The sequence below is a fragment of the Mytilus trossulus genome, chromosome 1 (genome assembly GCF_036588685.1).
Source record: "Mytilus trossulus isolate FHL-02 chromosome 1, PNRI_Mtr1.1.1.hap1, whole genome shotgun sequence".
In the NCBI taxonomy this organism is placed as follows: domain Eukaryota; kingdom Metazoa; phylum Mollusca; class Bivalvia; order Mytilida; family Mytilidae; genus Mytilus; species Mytilus trossulus.
This window is the reverse complement of record NC_086373.1, coordinates 23,139,640-23,163,562: the sequence shown is the minus strand read 5'-3', so window position 1 is coordinate 23,163,562 and position 23,923 is coordinate 23,139,640. Positions and strand designations below refer to the sequence as shown.

Here is a 23,923-nt window from a genome sequence, read left to right as displayed (position 1 = left end):
TAGTGTTCAAAAGCAATGAAAGTGCAGTTTAGAGAGTAGAAAATTACTATTTTGAAACATCTTTTTTGTGTAAGATTACAAAAAGCTATGAACTTGATAAATAAAACTACACAGAAAAGTGATGAGAATTAAATAAAAATCATGTGATTAATACAAAACAATTGTGACAAACCTGCAAAGACTGATTTTCTCTTCCAAGTTCTTGTAGTGCTGACTGTGTATCATCTAATTTTCTACGTAATGCTACTGACTTTTCTCGTAAACTTTCACATTCACCCTCACTTGTAAGGCACCTTCAATAGAAAATATATTTAATTATTCTAAAAAACATTTCTGGACATGATAAATAGTTTACACATAGTCTAAAATTGAGAATGGAAATGGGGAATGTATCAAAGAGACAACAACCCGACCATAGAAAAAACAACAGCAGAAGGGCACCAACTGGTCTTCAATGTAACGAGAAATTCCCGCACCCGGAGGCGTCCTTCAGCTGCTTAAATAGTTAACAGCAAGCTGTCGGATTAAGATTATTATCATTTAAAAAAACTCACACGATAAAAAAAGTTAACTATTTTACATAGAAATATCTTCAGATTTATCATTTAGTGTAGCAAATCTAACCAGTAAGGACTCTAAATCTTATCGCAACTAATGTAAAAGCTATCCATGTTAAATAAAATTATGTTAAAAATTGTCCCAGTTAGTAAGCTGAAAATTTGTACAACATAAAACTTCAGACATGACTAAGGACATGCAGCTTCTTCTGCCTGACACTCAATGGGAGAGCATTCCACCTTACAATGGTCTATCAAAAATACTTTTCATAAACATATCTCATCAGAAAATAAAACAATAACTTAAACAGATCCCAGTAGAATAGTGCATGATTCAAAGGAGGAACCATATTCTCCTCCTTGTCACAGTGAATGAGTGATTTGTATACAAGTTTCTCAAGGGGAGTTAATCCACCAAAAATAAAAAAATCAGACAATAAAATTTCCAGCTTTTACAGAATGATACAATTAGTAAACAAAAATCCTCTGCCTCTTTTTTATACATACCTTTCTAATAGCAATCGTCTTTCATCATTGTTATTTTCAAGCTTGGCTTCTAAGGCTGAAACATAAATTACATACAAGGAGTTAGAAATAAAGTAATTCAATGAGCATGTACTAATGGTTGTCTTCTTTACAAAATAATCTTCGAACTCTGGACCAATTAACAAAATGTTGCATCCTGGGAAGATAACTGTCTCAGATGTACTGATTGGTGTAGGTATTGTTGATGAGGTATTTATGTAGATTCACAGAATCTGTGCAACATAACTTATGAGACCAACAATTTTAATGTCTCAATAATGCATTAATGTATTCATAAACCTCTTTTTATATAAAACAGGGTAAAAAAGATGTTTACAGTGAAACCTGTGTTATCTGACACACTGGGGGATCAGATAAACATGTCGGATTAAGCAGGGTGTGGGAATATTCATGTTTTTCTGCAAGGATAGGCATATTTTGGGACCAGAAAAATGTGTTGGTCAAAGTAGGATGTTGGAATACTCAGGTGTCGAATTAGGGATGTTACACTGTATAATAAAATTAAATATTCATAGATATTACACATACTCAGAAATACTATTTACATATACAATATTTCATAAATATTGCACACATACTAAGGAATACCATTCACAAACATAGCTAAACTTATAAATACTTTTTATTTTTGGATGAAAGTTTACCTAGTTTTTCTCCCCTGAGTTCATCATTGGATTTACTGAGTTCCTCTACTTGCTGCTGAGCAGTGACCATGTCACCTCTTATAGTGGTCAAGTTTTCATTCAGGACGGTTGTTTGTAGTTCAAATTTAGCTTGTTCTTCGTCTAAGTTTCTTTGTATTTCAGCTTTGGACTTTTCTAGATCTGACTATAAAACAGAATAATGGTTATTTAGAAAAATGGAAATGTCTTCTTTGCTACTGGTTGTTTTGTCTGAACTGAACATTCTAATTAACTTTCAATATTGTCTACAATTGTTTGAACTAATATTTCACAGAAAAGGTCTTTACTTGTCCCTGTGCAAGACTTGTCACCCTCAGAAAAATGCATTATTGTGCATCATGATAATATTACATCACAAAAAAAAAATGACCGAAATGACATGGAAAAATTTCTAGATCCTAGGTCTACATTAATAACTTTTTCTTAAAAACAAATTTCAACTTACCAGCTTAGTTTGAAGCAAAGAATTTTCCTCTCTTAAACTTTTCTGGAGATCTGTAAATTTAATCTCTGCTTCCTCTTTTTCATCTTTTGTCTGTTAAATAAAAAGACATCTATACTTACAACCTTGGAATCTAGCTATATGCAGTGCCAGTAGATTTAAAATATAAATAAGAAAGTAAGGGTCTTACAGAGGTATCATATGTGCAGTGATATTATGGAGAGCATAAAAATATTTTAAGTTAAAGTCTAAATAATTTTAAAGTCCTAATATCAGTGCAGTTTCTTCATAGTTAAAATAAGTTCCTTTTCATTAACATATAACATATAGACATAAATCTTGAACAAAAAAAAAGGTATCAACATCTAGTAAATTTCTTTTTAGGATCTAAACAATTTGTACAGTTTTTGCTTCCCAGGAACATTAAATTAGTCCTAAATACAAAAATACAACCATCATGGACTAAATGATTTTTTTTAAAACATAAACATATCTGATAGCCATTTAAATAGGGTTTGTTGGGTGTTGTTATGAAAGATAAGGGGATGTAACTGCTGTTGAATATATTTAAGTATTAAATTACTAGCAGAAATGAATATGCAAGTTTTCATTTTTCTTATGTTCATCCATCTTATCATATTTTTCAAATCAATATAAATTTTAATTAGTTTAAATTTTAAATTAAAGTTTCCAATATATGCATCTGTCTCATTTACATCCACCTGTATCCTATTTTATCCCAATATGCATGTATATGGAACTTAGGGTCTAACATATTTATCTCCCTTTACTAACTTTATTAATAATGCTCTCCATTCCTTCAAGCTTATTTGTAACCTCAAGTTTCTGACTGATCAGTATCTCTTTTGCTTCAAGTAGTTCTGTTACTTCCTGCAAAAGCAAAATATTTAAAAGAATGAACAAACCAAAAACTTCAAAATAAACTTTTACAATGAACCAAACTATTAATAAACCAGATGCTCCGCAGGGCGTAGCTTTATACGACCGCAGAGGTTGAACCCTGAACGGTTGGGGCAAGTATGGACACAACATTCAAGCTGGATTCAGCTCTAAATTTGGATTGTGATTAAATAGTTGACACAGCATAGGTTTCTGACACAGAATGAATGTGTTCTAATGAACTTAAAATTTTTGTTTTCTCTTAGAGCAGTTCACTTTGCTGTTGAATATTAATCCTCTCAAAAAAAGGTTTGAAGAAATTTTTAAGATAAAGCGAAACCCAACATCCACGGCTTCCCTCTTCATCTTCACACAATTACTATCATTGTTTTCATAGAGCATTGCATGGTTCACGTTGGGAACCATATCGAAATATATTGGTTTCACTAATGTCCTGCAATAATTATATCACATAATCTATAATTATGTTTATAAAGAGATAGATTCCTTCTGATAAGAAATTATTACGTTTGTACTATGTATGCTATTTATAAATTTTATATGTTTGCAATCAATCCTGCACTAATATAGCGTTTCGGCGGTATTTTTTTATGATAAATAAAATATTGTTTTATAGGTCCGCCATCATCAGGGATTGTCCTATATATTTAAAAAATCATGATTTCTTTACCTTGGTCGATGTCAGAATATCTGATAAATTTCTGTGCCTTTTATAAGCAATTATCGGTGTTTTTGTGAATACTTCATTGCAAACCACATTATCTCTTATGAGATGCCAATGTTTTAAAAGGTGTTTTCGTAATTTGCTTATGCAAGGATTATATTTAGTAGCCATTACAAGAGGAACTTCCTTTTTACGTTTCCCTTCCTTAGTTGAAAACAAATGTTTTCTATCTTTGGTTAAGGCCTCATTGAAGCTAGACATGATTTCAGTGTCAGCGTAACCCCTATTTATCAAATTATGTTTGAACTTTAAGAGAATTTCTCTAAGGTCATTATCATTGTTTGTTGATCTTCTGTAACGAATTACTTCTCCCCGGATAAATGCTTTAAACACGTGCTCCTTATGAGAGCTGTTTCTGTGCAAATATAGAAAAGAATTCGTAGGTTTGAAGTGGGTTTTCATGTCTAATATATTATCTGCTAGAAATCTTCTGCCCTTGAATAAATGAACGTCTAGAAATGTTGTGTTAGATTCTGAAATGTCATATGTGAATTTGAGAAATTTGTGAGGGCTATTAGCCAATTTAAAAAATTCTTCAAGTTCATGTCTTTTACCGTGGTGTATTATTATTCCATCATCCATGTATCTGGCATAATAAAATATGTTTGTCTTGTAAGGAAATGACGAAATAATTTCTTTCATTATTTGATATAATAAAATATTACAACATTCTGGTGCACAGCAGGCCCCAATTGCAGAACCTAGACATTGTTGATATAATCGATCATTAAATTCAAAGATATTATTTTGCAGAACATATCCCAAGAGGGAAACCAAATCATCTGTAGAAGGATATTTTATAGTGTAATGCGATTTATCAAATGCATCATATGCTGCTCTTACTGCTAAAAGAATTTCTTCAATTGGACAGTTGGTAAACATCTGACTTATGTCAAAACTACATAATAGGCAATTGTCTAATGGTTTGATTGTTTCTATTTTTTGTATAAAATCAGATGAATCTCTGATGAACGTATGGTGTTTCTTAACTATTGGCACAAGAAAATAATCAACATAACGACCTATGTATTCAGTGATCGTACCAATCTGTGAAATGATAGGTCTCCCTGGAGGAACTATTAAATCAATATTAAATCCTATACTCATGACATTGTCATAATCTACAAAATTTATTTTATGTATTTTCGGTAATATATGCATTTGTCCCGGTCCGTAATTTTTCTGATTGACATTTATCATGTATTTGAATGAAATTTCGTCAATTTCATTGTGAATGTGCATTCTAGTGACATAATCATTGATATTATTTCTGAGAACCTTGAAGTCAAAACCGTCAAGACTTGTGTAGTGATGCGATTGTAATTGCCGATAAGCTTCAGATAAGTAAATATTCTTACAGATTGGTACGATCACTGAATACATAGGTCGTTATGTTGATTATTTTCTTGTGCCAATAGTTAAGAAACACCATACGTTCATCAGAGATTCATCTGATTTTATACAAAAAATAGAAACAATCAAACCATTAGACAATTGCCTATTATGTAGTTTTGACATAAGTCAGATGTTTACCAACTGTCCAATTGAAGAAATTCTTTTAGCAGTAAGAGCAGCATATGATGCATTTGATAAATCGCATTACACTATAAAATATCCTTCTACAGATGATTTGGTTTCCCTCTTGGGATATGTTCTGCAAAATAATATCTTTGAATTTAATGATCGATTATATCAACAATGTCTAGGTTCTGCAATTGGGGCCTGCTGTGCACCAGAATGTTGTAATATTTTATTATATCAAATAATGAAAGAAATTATTTCGTCATTTCCTTACAAGACAAACATATTTTATTATGCCAGATACATGGATGATGGAATAATAATACACCACGGTAAAAGACATGAACTTGAAGAATTTTTTAAATTGGCTAATAGCCACCACAAATTTCTCAAATTCACATACGACATTTCAGAATTTAACACAACATTTCTAGACGTTCATTTATTCAAGGGCAGAAGATTTCTAGCAGATAATATATTAGACATGAAAACCCACTTCAAACCTACGAATTCTTTTCTATATTTGCACAGAAATAGCTCTCATAAGGAGCACGTGTTCAAAGCATTTATCCGCGGAGAAGTAATTCGTTACAGAAGATCAACAAACAATGATAATGACCTTAGAGAAATTCTCTTAAAGTTCAAACATAATTTGATAAATAGGGGTTACACTGACACTGAAATCATGTCTAGCTTCAATGAGGCCTTAACCAAAGATAGAAAACATTTGTTTTCAACTAAGGAAGGGAAACGTAAAAAGGAAGTTCCTCTTGTAATGGCTACTAAATATAATCCTTGCATAAGCAAATTACGAAAACACCTTTTAAAACATTGGCATCTCATAAGAGATAATGTGGTTTGCAATGAAGTATTCACAAAAACACCGATAATTGCTTATAAAAGGCACAGAAATTTATCAGATATTCTGACATCGACCAAGGTAAAGAAATCATAATTTTTTAAATATATAGGACAATCCCTGATGATGGCGGACCTATAAAACAATATTTTATTTATCATAAAAAATACCGCCGAAACGCTATATTAGTGTAGGATTGATTGCAAACATATAAAATTTATAAATAGCATACATAGTACAAACTTAATAATTTCTTATCAGAAGGAATCTATCTCTTTATAAACATAATTATAGATTATGTGATATAATTATTGCAGGACATTAGTGAAACCAATATATTTCGATATGGTTCCCAACATGAACCATGCAATGTTCTATGAAAACAATGATAGTAATTGTGTGAAGATGAAGAGGGAAGCCGTGGATGTTGGGTTTCGCTTTATCTTAATAATTTATTTATGAAATTTCAAATGAGAAAAATTGAACCCAATTTTTCAATCACATCCCCCTTTCCCTTATTCCAAAACTAATCTCAATTAAAATTTCTAATGGAGTTTGCAACAATAGCTACTCATTTAAATACATCATAAAATATTAAGATGTAAAAAAACTGCTTGTTATCACTGAATGGTAAAGATTATTTTAATTTATCAGTTGGTAGTAAAAAGTGAATATACATTGTATATTGTATATAACAAAGATTTAAGTTGATTCTGGACAAAGAAAGATAACTCCAATTAAAAAAATCTTGCTATTGCACAATATAGTGCAATTAGATATTTCTTGCTTACTATTCTGGACAAAGAAAGATAACTCTAATTAAAAAAAAAATTGCTATTTCACAATATTGTGCAATTTGATATTTCTTGCCATTGCACAATACTGTGCAATTGAAAAGACTTGCTATTGCACAATACTTAATATAATAATTTTAGATCCTGATTTGGACCAACTTGAAAACTGGGCCCATAATCAAAAATCTAAGTACATGTTTGGATTCAGCATATCAAAGAACCCCAAGATTTCAATTTTTGTTAAAATCAAACTAAGTTTAATTTTGGACCCTTTGGACTTTAATGTAGACCAATTTGAAAACAGGACCAAAAATGAAGAATCTATAACACAGTTAGATTTGGCATATCAAAGAACCCCATTAATTCAATTTTTGATGAAATCAAACAAAGTTTAATTTTGGACCCCGATTTGGACCAACTTGAAAACTGGGCCAATAATCAAGAATCTAAGTACATTTTTAGATTCAGCATATCAAAGAACCCAACTGATTCATTTTTTGTCAAAATCAAACTAAGTTTAATTTTGGACCCTTTGGACCTTAATGTAGACCAATTGGAAAACGGGACCAAAAGTTAAGAATCTACATACACAGTTAGATTCGGCATATCAAAGAAATCCAATTATTCAATTTTGATGATATCAAACAAAGTTTAATTGTGGACCCTTTGGGCCCCCTTTTCCTAAACTGTTGGGACCAAAACTCCCAAAATCAATACCAACCTTCCTTTTATGGTCATAAACCTTTTGTTTAAATTTCATAGATTTCTATTTACTTATACTAACGTTATGGTGCGAAAACCAAGAAAAATGCTTATTTGGGCCCTTTTTTTGGCCCCTAATTCCTAAACTGTTGAGAGCTAAACTCCCAAAATCAATACCAAAATTCCTTTTGTGGTCATAAACATTGTGTTTAAATTTCATTGATTTCTATTTTCTTAAACTAAAGTTATTGTGCGAAAACCAAGAATAATGCTTATTTGGGCCCTTTTTTGGCCCCTAATTCCTAAACTGTTGAAACCAAAACTCCCATAATCAATCCCAACCTTTCTATTGTGGTCATAAACCTTGTGTTAAAATTTCATAGATTTCTATTAACTTAAACTAAAGTTATAGTGGAAACCAAGAAAATGCTTATTTGGGCCCTTTTTGGCCCCTAATTCCTAAAATGTTGGGACCAAAACTCCCAAAATCAATACCAACCTTCCTTTTGTGGTCATAAACCTTGTGTTAAAATTTCATAGATTTCTATTTACTTTTACTAAAGTTAGAGTGCGAAAACTTAAAGTATTCGGACGACGACGACGACAACATGATAGCAATATATGATGAAAATTTTTTCAAATTTTGCGGTCGTATAACAAAAACAAGTCATAAACTTCTGATTATACAGGAAGTTTTCTTATGACTATGTATAACAAATATCTATAAAATGTAAAATCTGAATATGTCTAGTTTCAATTATCAACCAATTCAATATAAAAAAAGCTATCTCGTCAACAACTTCTTTAGTTTAATTTAACTTATCACATACTTATAGAATTGTCAAGAATTATTCCCCATCTGAAGATGGTAATATTTTCTAAATACTTCGTTACTTCAAGTGTTAACAAATAATTTATTAGATTAAACTAGAATTGGCAATAACAGACCTTTAAAAAAAATTCCTATATAGAGGTGGGATAGGACCTTTATCAGGACTCCAGGATCGGGTGTTCTTAAGCTAGGGATTTAGGGATTGACCCACTCTGGATCCAGTAATTCAATTTTTGACCTCAGGATTTTCGAATTTTTAAGCACAGGATTTCAGGACATCGTGTTTTTTAGGCCCTGGATTTTGGGATCAGGGCCCCTCCTAACTCCCCTCTATAATCATACGCAGACTTCTACCTTCTTTCTTTCCTCTTTCTCAGTTTCTAGTGATGATTTTAGCTGACCAATTTCCTTTTCATAGGACTCATTTTCTGCTTTGGTTTCATTATATGTTTTCTCTAACTCTTGGAATTGGGCATCCAAACTATCCTACAATAATTATGATTTCCATTTTTAAATTCTAATTGACTCCAACAAAATTTATTGTGATGATGTATACTGTATAAATTGCACAAATATATCAAAGAATGAGCAAGCCATTCTTGATATAATTTTTCATAACAATTAATGAAGTTATTAAATAAATATAAGTCATAAGCACCCAAGCCAGTTTTAGTTTCTCTACAAACCTCCTAAGCTCCATGGTAGATATGTCACTTTTCAAATTCGTTAAGATTTAGACCACATTTAGTTGACTTGTTATAATAATCATGTGATAAAAATTGTTTTTATGCAGTCATTGAATACTAAACATGAAGTACAACAATGTAAATGACAACAGACATAAACCCTATGTACTGGTTCAATGAACTAAAGCTGTAAATTGTTCAGTGGTTGTCATTTGTTGATATGGTTCATAAGTTATTCTCATTTCTCGTTTTTAATTGAAATAGACCGTTGGTTTTCCAGTTTGAATATCTTTTACACTAGTTGTTTTTGGGACCCTTTATAATTTGCTTTTTGGTGTGACCCAAGTTTGAAGACAGTACTTTCACCTATTTTGGTTTCTTTTAACAAATTGTGACTTGGATGGAGAGTTGTCTCATTGGCACTCATACCACATCTTCTTATATCTTATTACTGAGACGTAAATGATTACATTTTATTTACCTTGTACAGTTGTAACTCTTCTTTCTTTGATTTATTTTCTGCTAATTCTTTGTCTAGTTCAACCATCTGTGTATTCATAGCATTTCTTACCTAAAAAGTTACAAATATATAATGACTTACTCAAAACAAAAATATCTAATTTAATTAAAAAGGAAAGGGTTTGTTTATATATCATGCTATCTGACTTTCCTCAAAATTAATAAATATCAAATTTCAGGTAATTTCACACTATAATACATTTGTACTTAAACAGCTTGAGAGTCAAAATCCAACATAAGATGTTCTTTACCAGTTTGTGTGGCAAGAACAAAGTTGTTGTCCATGTGAAGATTTGGTGTCATCTAAAAACATATCAAGTAATACAGCTAGCTTTTTAAAAGAACATATTGTATGCAATATTAGTAGCATTTGTCAATATTCAACCATGGGTTTATTTCTGTCCTTTCAAGACTTTAAAATTGGTATATGCTGCTTCTCCACTACAACATGGCACTAAGAAGTTATAGCACTGGTCAGATTTGAATCAGATCAATATGCACGGGTAGGGTGACATGCCTTCCCGCTAAGAACTAGCAGATTAAACAATTTGTCTTGTCAGTCTAGTACAAATAACACTTTATATTTATATCACATTTACATGTTCTTGTCCTGAATATACATTTAATTTGTTGCTGAACATTTAAGAGCCATCCACCATCAACATGACATTACAAATTAATTAAGCTAATATATAAAACATAAAATTTCATTTCAATTTAATGTAAACTATGGAATGCTTTGTAGTGACTTAGTTTTCCTACAGAAAGATATATATAGAGATAAGACAAACCAATATGTGTATATAAAATATTATGGGAGGAACATTTAGATATTTTAGTGTTATCCATTCTTTAATCTTTCTTTTTTTCATGAAAAAAAATCTTTATTCTTTCTTTCTTTCTTTCTTTCATAAATAAAAAAAATCTTTGTTTTTGAATATTTTTTTTCTTACTTCACTAAGCTCATCAAATGAGTTATTTAGCTCAGTTTCTCTTTCCTTTGCCCTTTTCAGTTCCGATTCCAAAGTTGTACATTTGTCTTTCAATTCTGTAACTGATGCTGATTCTGTTTGTAAGTTTGTTTCTATGGATTCAAACTTTTCTGTCAATGCCTACAAAATTGAAAATGAAATATCTAAATTAGTTCTCACTACATTGAAGACCTGTTGGTGACCTTCTGCTGTTGTTTTTTTCTACGGTCAGGTTGTTGTCTCTTTGACACATTCCCCATTTCCATTCTCAATTTTATCAATCATTTTTTGATTAAAATAATTCTGCAAGATGGAAAATATGTAATACACCTTATCGCTATTTGTCCGCCATTACTCGATATCACACAAGTTCCCGTAAAATTTTGACGTCATAAAACAAAATATCTGACGCCACAATGGAAAAGTGATTGTTGTTGACGTCAAAAGTTCAAGCGGCCGGGTCAGCCAGTATTAGCCTTGGTTGAATAGACACAAGATGTCTTGTATGTATTTATACATCCCCAGCTTCAAATGTTTGAGTTTTAGAATGCCTAATGTTGGGATTAAGGTAAATCCGAAAAGAGCTTCAGATACACTAAATCTATAAAGTCTTATCTTTAATTTGTGGGTTTCCTTTATAAGATAACAAAGTTTCAATTCTATTTCAAATTAGTCAAAAGAGTTCTTCTGCAAATGCCAATTACCATCTGAAAATCAAAAATATGATAAACCCAAGCTGATAAACACAATACTTGTATCTAGTTAAAATTTACACATATTGCCTCGTCAGCATAGAACTTTTTGAGTCTATAAAATTTCATGTCTAAGTATGTAAAATGATTAAAGATTTTCCGTTAGAAATAATCAATTAGTTAATTTTAAATACCTTATTTTGTTGTTGAAGATTATCTATCTCATCAACTTTCTCTTGTATCATTCCTTGTAGTTGTTGTTCTTTAAGAGTTATCTGCTCTTTCTAAAATCAAAACATGTTTAAAACTGTTATTTGACACAAAAAATGAGCCCCTTCTTAATGAAGGAAGTGTTTTTTAGAATAAGGCTTAAAATGTCAACTCCCCAGTGTTAATATATTGTAACTCATAAGTGAAGAGTGATATACTTATTGCGTAAAACCTCATGGTTGGATAATGTCAGCTGCTGGAATGTTAAGTTGTCCTCATTTGCGGATAACATTTTTTTCAATAAAGATGAGTATCTAAGGATGTCAATAAAAATGACAATATTATTAAAAGTTTTGTTGAAATACAAGAAGAATTTTCCTGAGAACACAAATGCCTCTGTTCAAGCTTTGAAATGAAGATCAAACAGACAGACGGTAAAAAGGAGGAGAGAAATATTGGCCGTCAAAGGTAACACTGAATACCTTGGTTGCCTATGGCAGGCACATTAAAATTAAAAAAAAACATTAGTAAAATTTATGGAGAGAGTTAATCATTTTTGTAATAAAAATATTTAGTATAAACCTCATACCTGAACTTCTAATTTCTCTGTAGTATCTGACAGTTGTGATTTTAAATCTTCAACACGTTTTTCTGCAGTTGATCTTTCTGTAATTAACTCTGCAATCTGAAAAAAAATAATTTCAATTTTGCATATTTTGAAATGAAAATGGTTTTTTGTTCATTTAAACTAATCACGATAATAAACCTCTTCCATTTTAATTCTTAATGCAAAGACATTATTTTCAATTTTACAAAACACATTGTATTCTATTAATAGAGTTTTACCCAGACTTAACAAGTCTTTAAAAACTATACATATTCAATAAAAGTTTTTTATGCAAAAAATGTTAGCCACATAAACCAAGAGTCAGGGCTATCATATATACATATATTGTTTCTATAAACCTGCCTTATTTGTTTCTATAAACTTGCCTTATTGTTTCTGTAAACACCTACACTGGTCATACAAAGAAAACACTCTATACTTAACATATAACAATCAGTTTACACTAGATAGCTAGAAAAGATACTATTCAACATTATCTTTGTATGATTCCTTACTTACTTGAGATTTCATTGTATTCTCTGAGCCCACTGTAGCAGTCAAAGAATCCTGAGAAAGGAAATGATATTTTTATTGTCAAAATTGTTGTTATTACGAGAGAAAAAAGAAAATTTTCTATAATGTGATACCGGTATATTAAAATATGAGATATTTGATTAGTGTTGATGTGACAGCAACCTATCTAAACAAAAACACAAGACAACTTGATCCCAGATATTATACACCTTATCTCTATAGAATTCTGCACGGCTGACCCAGGAATCTGCACCAGTTGAACTACTAACATGATACAACAATCACATTGTGGTGTCATATACTTTCTTTTATGACGTCAAAGTTTTACGGGAACCTTTGTGATATCCCATAATGGTGGACAAACAAGTAAAACTGCGAGCTACTGCTCACTGATGATACCCCCGCCGCAAGTGGATAATATTAATAGTGTAAAAATATGCAAGTGTTCGGTAAACAGGAAGTTGTCAAGTGATCAATCTGAAAATGCATCACACGGTATAGCTGACTTAGATAAACCCTGAAACCAAATTTCAGAAATCCTTGTATTGTAGTTCCTGAGAAAAATGTGACGAAAATTTTCAACTTGGCTATCATGTGTAAAATCATACAAGTGTTCGGTGAACAGGAAGTTGTCAAGTGATCAATCTGAAAACGCATCACAGGGTATAGCTGACTTAGATAAACCCTGAAACCATATTTCAGAAATCCTTGTATTGTAGTTCCTGAGAAAAATGTGACGAAAGTTTCATGGGACGGACTGACTGACGGACGGACGGACGGACTGATGGACGGACGGACAGACAGAGGTAAAACAGTATACCCCCCCTTTTTTTAAAGCGGGGGTATAATAACGATAAGGTGTATAACAATGGGTTTTATCAATAAATGATCTTCATAATTACACTGTGATTAAACAATGTAATGCTAAAACTAATTCATTCATTGCATTATATTTTTCCTTGCTACCTTGCTTTTATGTTTCAAGAAATTCATCAAATCTGTATAGATAAAGACTTTGAAATCATGTTAACTGCATGTTTTTGTTAAGAACTGGCTATAAAGTATAATTCTAAGTCATCACACTGCCAAATTATCAATTTAGTTTAGGGTCCTTTATAGCTTGTTGTTTGGTATGAGCCATTAGGCTCACTGTTGAAGACCTTCTTATATATATATTTAGGGGCCTTGGTGGCGAGTGGTCTAAGTAGTTACCACTGTAATCACTAACCAGTTAACACAGAGGTTGTGAGTTTGAACCCCTCTTGTGCTGGTGCACTCTATACTCCAATCTTAATTGACTAAGATTGTCAGTTTTCCAATGAGGGTTTTCTCCAGGCACCCTGGCTTCCTCCACCAATAAAAACTGGCTGCCACGAAATAGCTCAAAAGCAGTGCTCAAAAGTGGTGTTAAAACACCAAACAAAATTGTTCCGCACATGTATAGTTTCTTGTGTAAATTATGACTCATAAAAACCATAATTATGTATCTCTCACCTTTTCATTCTGTAACTGTGTGTTAAGATCATCTATCTGGGAAGTCAGGGATGTTATCTTGTCATTTAATTCTTTTTTATTTCTCTCAAAAGAATCATTTGCCTCTGACTGAAAAGTAGAACATAAAGTATTAAACAAAGATAAACTTATACATGTATCAATTATTAATTAGGACTAAAAACTTTATCAGCTTTCTATGTTTCTACCCTAATCTACTGTTATTATACTGATTTCCAAAACTCTGATTTGTCTTTGAACACACAAAACCCAAGAGTGTACATGGTAGAATTCTTGTGTACTTTACTGATAATTATTGAGAGATTTATTTTTGTGACTTTTGCTAGTAGAAAAATAATGCAAATCATTGCTAATATGAAAAAATAAGATCATTTCTTATTCAACTGCTTCAAGTAAATTTGAAAATCACAAAATTAATATGTTGCGAAAATGGAATGAATAGACCACTTTCGAGTTCATCCGTCACCGGAAAAAACTCGTCAAATAAACGCGCCTTTATCATCGTCATTTGTGCGTTTAGGGGCGTCGTCACTTCCTTCCAATGTTGAGCGAGTGGTTGGAAAACTATAATTCTATATTGTACGAATTATTCGGCAAATTGAATTCTCAAAATTGACAATCAACACTGCTGTCATTAGGGAAATGTCAGTAAGTACCTACAGAGCAACCATTATTTCTAGTTTATCCTGCACAAAGACGATCACTAAGACGCTTGATGAACGTAAATAGTGCAGGGATACAGGCGAGCCCCTCTATCTGGTAAATGACGTCATAAAGGCGTGTATAATTGACGAGTTTTTGCCGGTGAGGGATGAACTCGAAAGTGGTCTATTGGCTTAAAGCGAAAATAAAGTATCCCCCAATCAAATTTAGTCCTTTACTATCCTAAACAGGGCATAAGACAGACATATTTACCTTTTCAGTCTGTAATCTCTGTACAGTTGATTTGAGTTCCTCTTCCCTCTCAGTTAATTTATTCTGCAATTCTGTTGACAATGTTAGTAGCTTTTCCTTTTCGACTGTAATATTTTGTTTTTGTTCCATGACATCCTTTAGCTGAAGAATAAAATAAAAGGAAAATTTTGAATTAGTTCAGTGCAACTCTATATTACTGTTTAACTTAAAAGCAAATGGTAATTTTTTACAGATGTCACATAAATTCTTTTTAAAGATGTGGATTTTTTCTACAAAAGAAATCCGTTATTTATTTCAATTTTTTAGAGTTACTTTATCTTGTAACTGTTGTAAGAAAAGACAAGAAAATAAAACTTCTTTGATGGTTTTATGCTCACTTGGAGTGAATAAGGTAAAGGTTTCATTTCTTGTCTGGTATTTACTCCATTACACTGCAGATGAAGCTCTCAGGAGTAAAATTAAAATTACTCAATAAAGAGTCAGAAAAGAGAGAAAATGTATTCCTACACCCTCACCCTTTTCAAACTGTGTGATTAGTTAAACATTGTTGATGGGTTCATTATGACATTGTTGATGCTGTATTGTTGTGTTTCTGTATCATTGATGTTCACCTCACATTTCTTGTTATTCCTATATAAATGATTACCACTGTGTTTGTACAATAGTACAGTCACCACTGTGTTTGTACAATAGTACAGTCACCACTGTGTTTGTACATGAGTACAGTCACCACTGTGTTTGTACAAAAGTACAGTCACCACCGTGACTGTGTTTGTACAATAGTACAGTCACAATACCAACATACTAGTAGTTCTTTTTTCAAGTAGTATTCAGTATAACTTATGAGAACATGTTAACGTGATATGAATATAAACCCTGCTTGGTAATAAAACTATACTCTGCATTGTCAATATAATAGCTCACAAGGTAACAAACAGAACATAACTTGCTCTCAGCCTGGAAATACTGAAAATAAATTCTACAATATCTTTATTAAAAGAAAAATACAGTCAGCTAAAACCACAGACATGATACTATAAATATGACTAGGATACCTTATAATTTATATTATTTTACCTGATTGTTCAGTTGTTGTTCTGTTGATGATGACTTTTGTTGATAAGATTCCGTTTCTTTCTTCAATGATGTTACTTCCTGTTGGTGAGCTGCTTGAGCCTATGGAATATAATTGAGACAGATTTCGGTTTGGTAATATAAATTTTAAGATTTCTATGTAGGAGTTTGTGAACATATTTGTCTTTTTGCTATCTTTTTTTTTCTCTCAACCTTTTTTTAGTTTTGAATGTCCACTTGATATTTGCCATCACTTTTTGCAAATAGACCTATATACCCTGTTATTTTTTTTTCTACAAACCTACACACATTTCTATTCAATGTAAACTGTATGAGTGAAGAACCTCAACTATAAGTATCTCTAACCATGAAAAACAATGCCCTTATGATTTCCAATGGTAAAAAGCCTTATATTTTTTTCATTTTGTTTTCTGTGCAACCTTTACAAATCCTGGTAGAGTGGGGTGCTCATTTTCGCCGTATCTTTCCATGTTTTCTTCAGTTTATGTTCAGGTCTTTATGTTTTTGAAGTATACTGATATTTCTATATGACGATAACTTCAAATGCAAAATATTCTTAGCTTGAAAACGTGTTTGTTTTGAGTAAAATCATCTGAAAAGTTGGATTATAGGGTGTTTGAAATTTCCTAATTTTTTGTCAACAGGGGACACATATTCGCCGTTTTTACATATCTATTTAAAACCAAATAACTGCAGCTTTAAACAATATTTATCAAATAGATTTCATTTTAAACGAATAGCAGACATTTGAAAGTTGTAAAAAACTGAAATTTAGGGCAATCAGTCAAAGAATTACTACCGAATGCTTCTTTGAAATCGTTTTTGTCATTCAGGAATTGGCTGAAAATCGTTGTCCATTTTTTCTGTCCTTTGCCATAAGTGCCGAAATTTAGTCTCATTTTAAAAAATAATCATATTTGTTATAAAAATATAATTTAACGGCATGTTTCTTCCATTTCAACCATCCTTTGAAGTTTTTACACCTCAAAATCATAAAACGGCGAAATTGTGTCCACGGCGAATATGAGTGCCCCACTCTAGTAAGAACCAAGAAAAGTAAGGGGTGTAACTTTGCTAACAAATTTATATTCAAAATATTTTGTTTCATCAACAAACCAGAGTATATGGCATTCTTAAAGTCCAATAACATTAGTTCAAACAGTACTGATTAAGATAGTTCCTATCGGGAAAAGGACTCCGTTTTCATGACCCTTTCTACAAACTCTATTCAAGAATCAGGATTTTGACTGTCAGCTATAATATAAAACTAATTATCTCCCTTGATCAGAAGAAATTCAGAGGAACAGTGAGATATAAAGCAAAATTATTGATTGATTTGTAATATAATAAGTTTCAAGTTTTTTTTTATAACTTATAACAAATTGGCAACTACGAGTCATATGTATTGCCATTTATAGTTCATATAACATGCAAGTGATCATGAATAAAATCTGCTATTCATACACTTCTGAAACAGATGCTACCCAAAGATAAAATTTATTGAGTAAAAAAAACCACATACTCCATATATATATGATCTGTCTTGTACTTTTAGGGTTGAAAATACCAGATTACTTGGAAGGACAAAATAAAATATGCATTCTATGGCTATTTTTCAGCTGTATAAATGTTTTCAATCTATAATGTGTTGCTTAAGTTATAATCCAATAACGTGACCAAGCAGAAAGCCTCACCAAAACAGCTGGCACACTCCAACAGGTTCATAAAAATTTGGAAAAAAAAAAATCAGTATTTACCTGATTAAATTCTGAAGCTTTGGTATCAAGTGCCACTTTGGTATCTGACAGTGATTTCTTTGTATTGACTACTTCCTGTGATAACTCACTAATCTGTATCTCTTTCTTTTTGCCTTCAGTCACCTGAAAAATAGAGTCAAAATAAAACCAGGAAAGGTTTTGATATCTTTTTCATTAAAAGCCTAATCGCATATATTACAAAACAAAATATGCAAAGAAAACTTTTTGGAAAAAAAAGAATGAGATTGATCATCATGAAATTTCACAAGCAAAATGATGAGCTTCAATCTCTGAATCCTCTGCTTTGTGAAAAGGAACATCTTTTTTTAAATAGGTGTTTGATTGTCATGGTGGAAATTTTATATTGGTGGAGGAAGCCAGAGTGCCCAGAGAGAACCATCAAACTTCAGTAGGAAAACCTACATTCCTAGTACATTTACATTATGGTGAACAAATCTGCTATGTACAGGGTTAAATCTCACAACCTCTGCATTGACATACTAACAGTAGATGTATATTTAATGATTTTAAGAATTTTAATAACATCAGAAAAGTGTAACTTAAGATGATGTGGAAAAATCAGTATGTTTACCACAACTTGACAACAATAAAATACAAGTAATACATAAAAATGTATACAAATTATATCTTTACTGTTACAGACAAATTAAAGTAGCCATTGAAACCATATTTTACAGTGCATCACCCCCTTCATCATTTAAATAACAGTCATTCAAACTTCAAACTAATGATGTCATTTAGGTTCAAAATAAACATCATCTTAGTCAAAATTATGTTTTAAAATAAATCATTTATCATTGTCATATGTATCAACAAATATTTACCAATGATTCATTTTGTTCTATCAGTTTTTTGTTTTCTTTGGCTTTTTTCTCTACCACTGCATTCAGCTTACTTATTTCTGTAGTTAGATTCTTTTTTGTCTGAAAAAAAAATATGTAGGTCATTGATATAAAAAGTATTAGCAAAATTTGTAAAATCATCATAATTGTAACATAAAAAGAACATGGCGCTTTTCCAATGTATTCTCACATTTTTTTATTTTATCTAAATCTACTGGAAATTTTCTTTGATAAAACAAATGATTTGACAAACTTACATTGACTGACTGACTTACTGTTTCTGATTCTTGTTCTGTCTGTCCTAATTTCTGTTTTATCTCCTCTAACGTTTTCTTTGTTGTAGTTAGTGTAGTTTTTGTCTCCTTCAGCTCATTTTCTGTCTTTTCAATTCTATTATTCTACAATTTTCATTAATCATAAATTCACAATTTACCAATAACTTATGTAATGCATAAGACATCAATATTATTGTTTTAATAATGAAGTATACATTATCAAATTACAACCATGAAAAAAAAATCTGTCAATATGCTTGTTATGTTTCTGAAGAGTAGTGGGTTATTTTATGGTTTGTAGATAAATAATTTGATTTCATTGGTGGAACTGCCCTTGCTTGTTCTAAATAACAACATTTTCATGTCCTAATCTAAACTTTTACCCTGAATGCCCACTTATAACAAAAGATGAGTACTATACTCATTTATTTTGAAGAATTGATAAAAATATAATTGTACTTGAAGTTGCGGAATTTCTAGAACAATCATGCAGGAACCCACCTTTTCTGTTACTTGTCGTTCTGAAGCTGTATTTTGTTGTGTAAGTTGTGTTATCTTGTCTTGATGTTCTTTGATAGTTCCTTCCAATGATGTTATCTTCTCTTTTTTAGTTGTAAGGTCAGATAAAGTCTGAAATTGTGAAACAGAATAGTTATAGCTTTACAAAATCCTTTAAATCATATTATTTATTCCTATCTGGTTTCAGGAATTATGAATTGAATTTGTTAAATCATACAAATAATGTTTTTCTATATTTTCAAATATGCCAAAATTCATTGAAAATAAATAAACTAGAGCCTGTGTCGCTCACCTTGGTCTATGTGCTTATTAAACAAAGCACACAAAATTATGTTTTGGTGATGGTGATGTGTTTGTAGATCTTACTTTACTGAACATTCTTGCTGCTACAATTATCTCTATCTAAAATGAACTTGGCCCAGTAGTTACAGTGGAAAAAATTTTGTAAAATTTTACAAAAATTTACCAAATTTATGAAAATTGTTTAAAAATGACTATAAAGGGCAACAACTCCTTAAACGGTCAATTAACAATTTTGATCATGTAGACTTATTTGTAGGTTTTACTTTACTATACATTATTGCTGTTTTCAGTTTATCTCTATCTATAATAATATTCAAGATAATAACCAAAAGCTCCAAAATTTTCTTAAAATTACCAATTCAGGGGCAGCAACCCAACAACGGGTTGCCTGATTGGTTTGAAAATTTCAGTACAAATAGATCTGAACCTTGTTAACAATTTTTTTCCCTTAAGATTTGCTCTAAATGCTTTTGTGTCAGGGATATGAGTCAAAAACTGCATTTTACCCTTGTTCTATTTTTAGCCATGTCAGCCATCTTGCTTAGAGGCGACTGACGACGGACGACCACCACCAAGTGATGAGAAAAGCTCACTTGGTCCTTTGGACCAGGTGAGCTAAAAAGTATTTTACGGACAACTTTTATATAATTTTTTTAAACCTTTAGGTCTGATGGCAACATCTCCTTATATTCATATAAGTTATTTTTAGGCTATAATGTAGTTCAAATAAAAAAAAATTTACCCTCTGAAGTTTCAGAACTTTAAAATATGTTTTAAATGCATCATTCAGGACAAGTTTTAACAGTTTACTGTGGATTCATGAGTATTTGTTGGACACCAAATTTTGGGGGATTAATGAACCACACAATTAAATTTTCAACACAATTAAATTTTCTACCTGCATGTATACAGGCATTGTCAAAACCATGAAATCAAATATCCATGAGAATAAAGTTTTCCTGTTCCATAAAATTGGAAACAACAAAAATAAATGAATCCACAGTATCCTAATAGTGTGTTACCTGCTGCCATTGTTGTTTCATTTTGGACAACTCATTAGTTTTCTCCTCTACCATATTCTGAGCTGTTTTGATATGATTTTCTAAATCTGCCCTTTGGCTAGTCTTAGCTGATTCTGCTGCCAGAAGTAATTCGGTCTACAATTGTTTAATGTAAAAAGGAAATTAAAATGTTTCACTTGTTTTTATGATCTAACAAAAATAATAATAATAATTAGTATTAACATACATGACATATCAACCCAAGAAGACAGGATAATCTAGAAATGTTTCAAAGTAAATTTTGACAACAATTAAAGGACTGGTCAAAAACTTTTTGTTGAAGTTATCCATGTTCTAAAATATAAGCAATAGGAAACAGCTCATTGTTTCTCAGTCAGACTATAATGTAAAGTGACATTGAAACATAAATACAGGTCAAATTGACATTCATTTATCTTGTAAAACTCTTTTGTTTATACTATTAACTCAACCTTCGCCATATTCTAGAACAGTTGTGTTTTAAATAACACAACAAGCAAGATTTACACTGTAAAAAAATATATAAAATACAGAAAAGCAAGGACATCCACAAAGAAGAAATAAAATAATGGTGAAAAAAACATCCTTTGTTTTCTCACTAAGCTGAAATCATTTCAAATTATTCAAATAGTATTAAATTAAATTTAAGGCAAGGATTGTCACCAAATCAAAAAAAGCATATGAAAAGCTTTAAATGTGATGATAAAAACAGTACATAAAAATATAGCCTACCTCCAAATCTAAAGGTACCTGATAATAGATTCATTTGTTTAAATGACTATTTTACAAGTTATCTTACCAAACAATTATTAATACTGTAAACCAACTTATTTTTGCGTTTTTACGCAGCTAGTCAACTTCGCAGCGTGTTAATTTTGCAATTTTCTTATTTACTTAATGTAGTTTGATAGGGAAAGATCCAAGTTATTCTTTTTCGCGACGATTTAATTTCGAGTTATTTTTCTACTCGCGAAAGTCGCGAAAATAAATCACTCGCAAAATTTAGTTGGTTTACAGTAGTTTATTTTACCATTCATTAATTTCAATACTATGTTTTCTGCTGCTCAATCTCCTAGGTAGAATTTTCAAAAATGTATTGAATCTTAATTCAAAGTTCATATATCCAATTGAAAGAAAAAGAAAAAGATAGAAAAATATTCATGTTTTCCTCAAAAATAGTATGAAAAAAAAATTGGCACTTATCATGAAAATTCTGGCTCATATCAAGGCAACACAATTTGATTTTATTTACACAATCTACAATTTATCCTTACGTTTGACTGAACACCGAAATCTAACTTGGCTGATTTTTACAGAGTTATCTCCCTGTTGTGTTATTACCACCCTCAGTCATTTTTACTTTTGACTGAACATCAACCTCTTATTGGGCTGTTTTTACAGAGTTATCTCCCTGTATTGTTATGTACCACCTGAAGTTGTTCTTACTTTTAACTGAACATCAACCTCTTATTTGGGCTGTTTTTACAGAGTTATCTCCCTGAAATGGTATGTACCACCTGAAGTTGTTCTTACTTTTGACTGAACATCCACCTCTAACTGGGCAGATTTTTGCTGTAGCTGTGTTATTTTCTCTGCCTTCTCAGACAAAGATCCCTTTAATTTCTCCACCTTGTCTTGAGAATTTTTCAGATGTCCTTTAACCTCTTGAAGCTGCTTATGGAGTTTTTCCTGCTTTTCAGATGATTCTTTTTCTTGTACAGTGGCTGAACTTTCTAACTGGGAAATCTTTTCTTGCAATATTGTCTGCAAATTAAACGAAGACTCTCTTTATTGAAACCAGATCTTTAGTTTTCCTTTATTCGGTTTTATAATAGATATTTTACGAATATTCATCTTAATCTCATCAAAACGTATCATTTTTTCTCTCATAATTTTGCAAAACCATGCAAATATCCAGGAAAATGAAGATTTTACTCAATCCAAGAAATAAGGTACTCACCAAAAAAATAAATGAATCCACAGTAACAAAATGTTGCTTATAAAATTTCTAACTTGAATATCATACTTACCTTTTCTTGATTAAGTTGGTTAATTGCTGTTTCAATACCTTCCCCAGCCTCTATCTGAAAATAAAAAAAATATAATGTAAAAGAATCAAAACAGATTTGTCAAGAAAAATCTTGATTTTATTTGATTTATAAAAACAAATTATTGTTTCTTAATGAGTATACTTTTTTTCCTCTATATTCATTCTTTGTATGATTTACATTTAGTAGTTAACTTGATTTACATTAAGCAGGTCATATGATTTACATTTAGTAATTAAGTTTGTTTGGTTTACATTTAGTGGTGAAGTTTGTATGATTTATATTCAGTGATAAAGTTTGTATGATTAACATTTAGTAATGAAGTTTGTATGTCTTACATTTAGTAGTTAACATGATTTACATTTAGTAATGAAGTTTGTATGATTTACATTTTGTAGTTAACATGATTTACATTTTGTAGTTAACATGATTTACATTTAGTAATGAAGTTTGTATGATTTACATTTTGTGGTGAAGTTTGTATGATTTATATTCAGTGATAAAGTTTGTATGATTTACATTTAGTAATGAAGTTTGTATGACTTACATTTAGTAGTTAACATGATTTACATTTAGAAATGAAGTTTGTATGATTTACATTTTGTAGTTAACATGATTTACATTTAGTAATGAAGTTTGTATGATTTACATTTTGTAGTTAACATGATTTACATTTAGTAATGAAGTTTGTATGATTTACATTTAGCAATGAAGTTTGTATGACTTACATTTAGTAGTTAACATGATTTACATTTAGTAGTTAACATGATTTACATTTAGTATTGAAGTTTGTATG

General features: G+C 31.0%; 1 protein-coding gene across 6 annotated transcripts in view; it reads right to left on the bottom strand.

Annotated features, from left to right (window-relative positions):
- The window catches only part of LOC134719108 (early endosome antigen 1-like), a 57,508-nt gene that overhangs the window by 12,258 nt on the left and 21,327 nt on the right, over positions 1-23,923 (bottom strand). For all 6 annotated transcript variants that reach the window (XR_010107511.1, XM_063582089.1, XM_063582099.1 and 3 more), the window contains 21 exons: positions 23,110-23,163; positions 22,613-22,843; positions 21,062-21,196; positions 19,719-19,847; positions 19,218-19,340; positions 18,925-19,023; positions 18,080-18,202; positions 16,305-16,403; positions 15,228-15,368; positions 14,295-14,402; positions 12,786-12,833; positions 12,249-12,344; positions 11,644-11,733; positions 10,740-10,898; positions 9,749-9,838; positions 8,936-9,067; positions 3,024-3,119; positions 2,232-2,321; positions 1,748-1,931; positions 1,065-1,119; positions 173-293 (listed from right to left, as the gene is read on the bottom strand). Coding sequence is in view for 5 of the 6 variants with exons in the window: in XM_063582089.1 (XP_063438159.1) it covers positions 173-293; positions 1,065-1,119; positions 1,748-1,931; positions 2,232-2,321; positions 3,024-3,119; positions 8,936-9,067; positions 9,749-9,838; positions 10,740-10,898; positions 11,644-11,733; positions 12,249-12,344; positions 12,786-12,833; positions 14,295-14,402; positions 15,228-15,368; positions 16,305-16,403; positions 18,080-18,202; positions 18,925-19,023; positions 19,218-19,340; positions 19,719-19,847; positions 21,062-21,196; positions 22,613-22,843; positions 23,110-23,163 (2,403 nt within the window). In the remaining variant the exon portion in view is untranslated. The remainder of the gene's footprint in view (positions 1-172; positions 294-1,064; positions 1,120-1,747; positions 1,932-2,231; positions 2,322-3,023; positions 3,120-8,935; positions 9,068-9,748; positions 9,839-10,739; positions 10,899-11,643; positions 11,734-12,248; positions 12,345-12,785; positions 12,834-14,294; positions 14,403-15,227; positions 15,369-16,304; positions 16,404-18,079; positions 18,203-18,924; positions 19,024-19,217; positions 19,341-19,718; positions 19,848-21,061; positions 21,197-22,612; positions 22,844-23,109; positions 23,164-23,923) is intronic.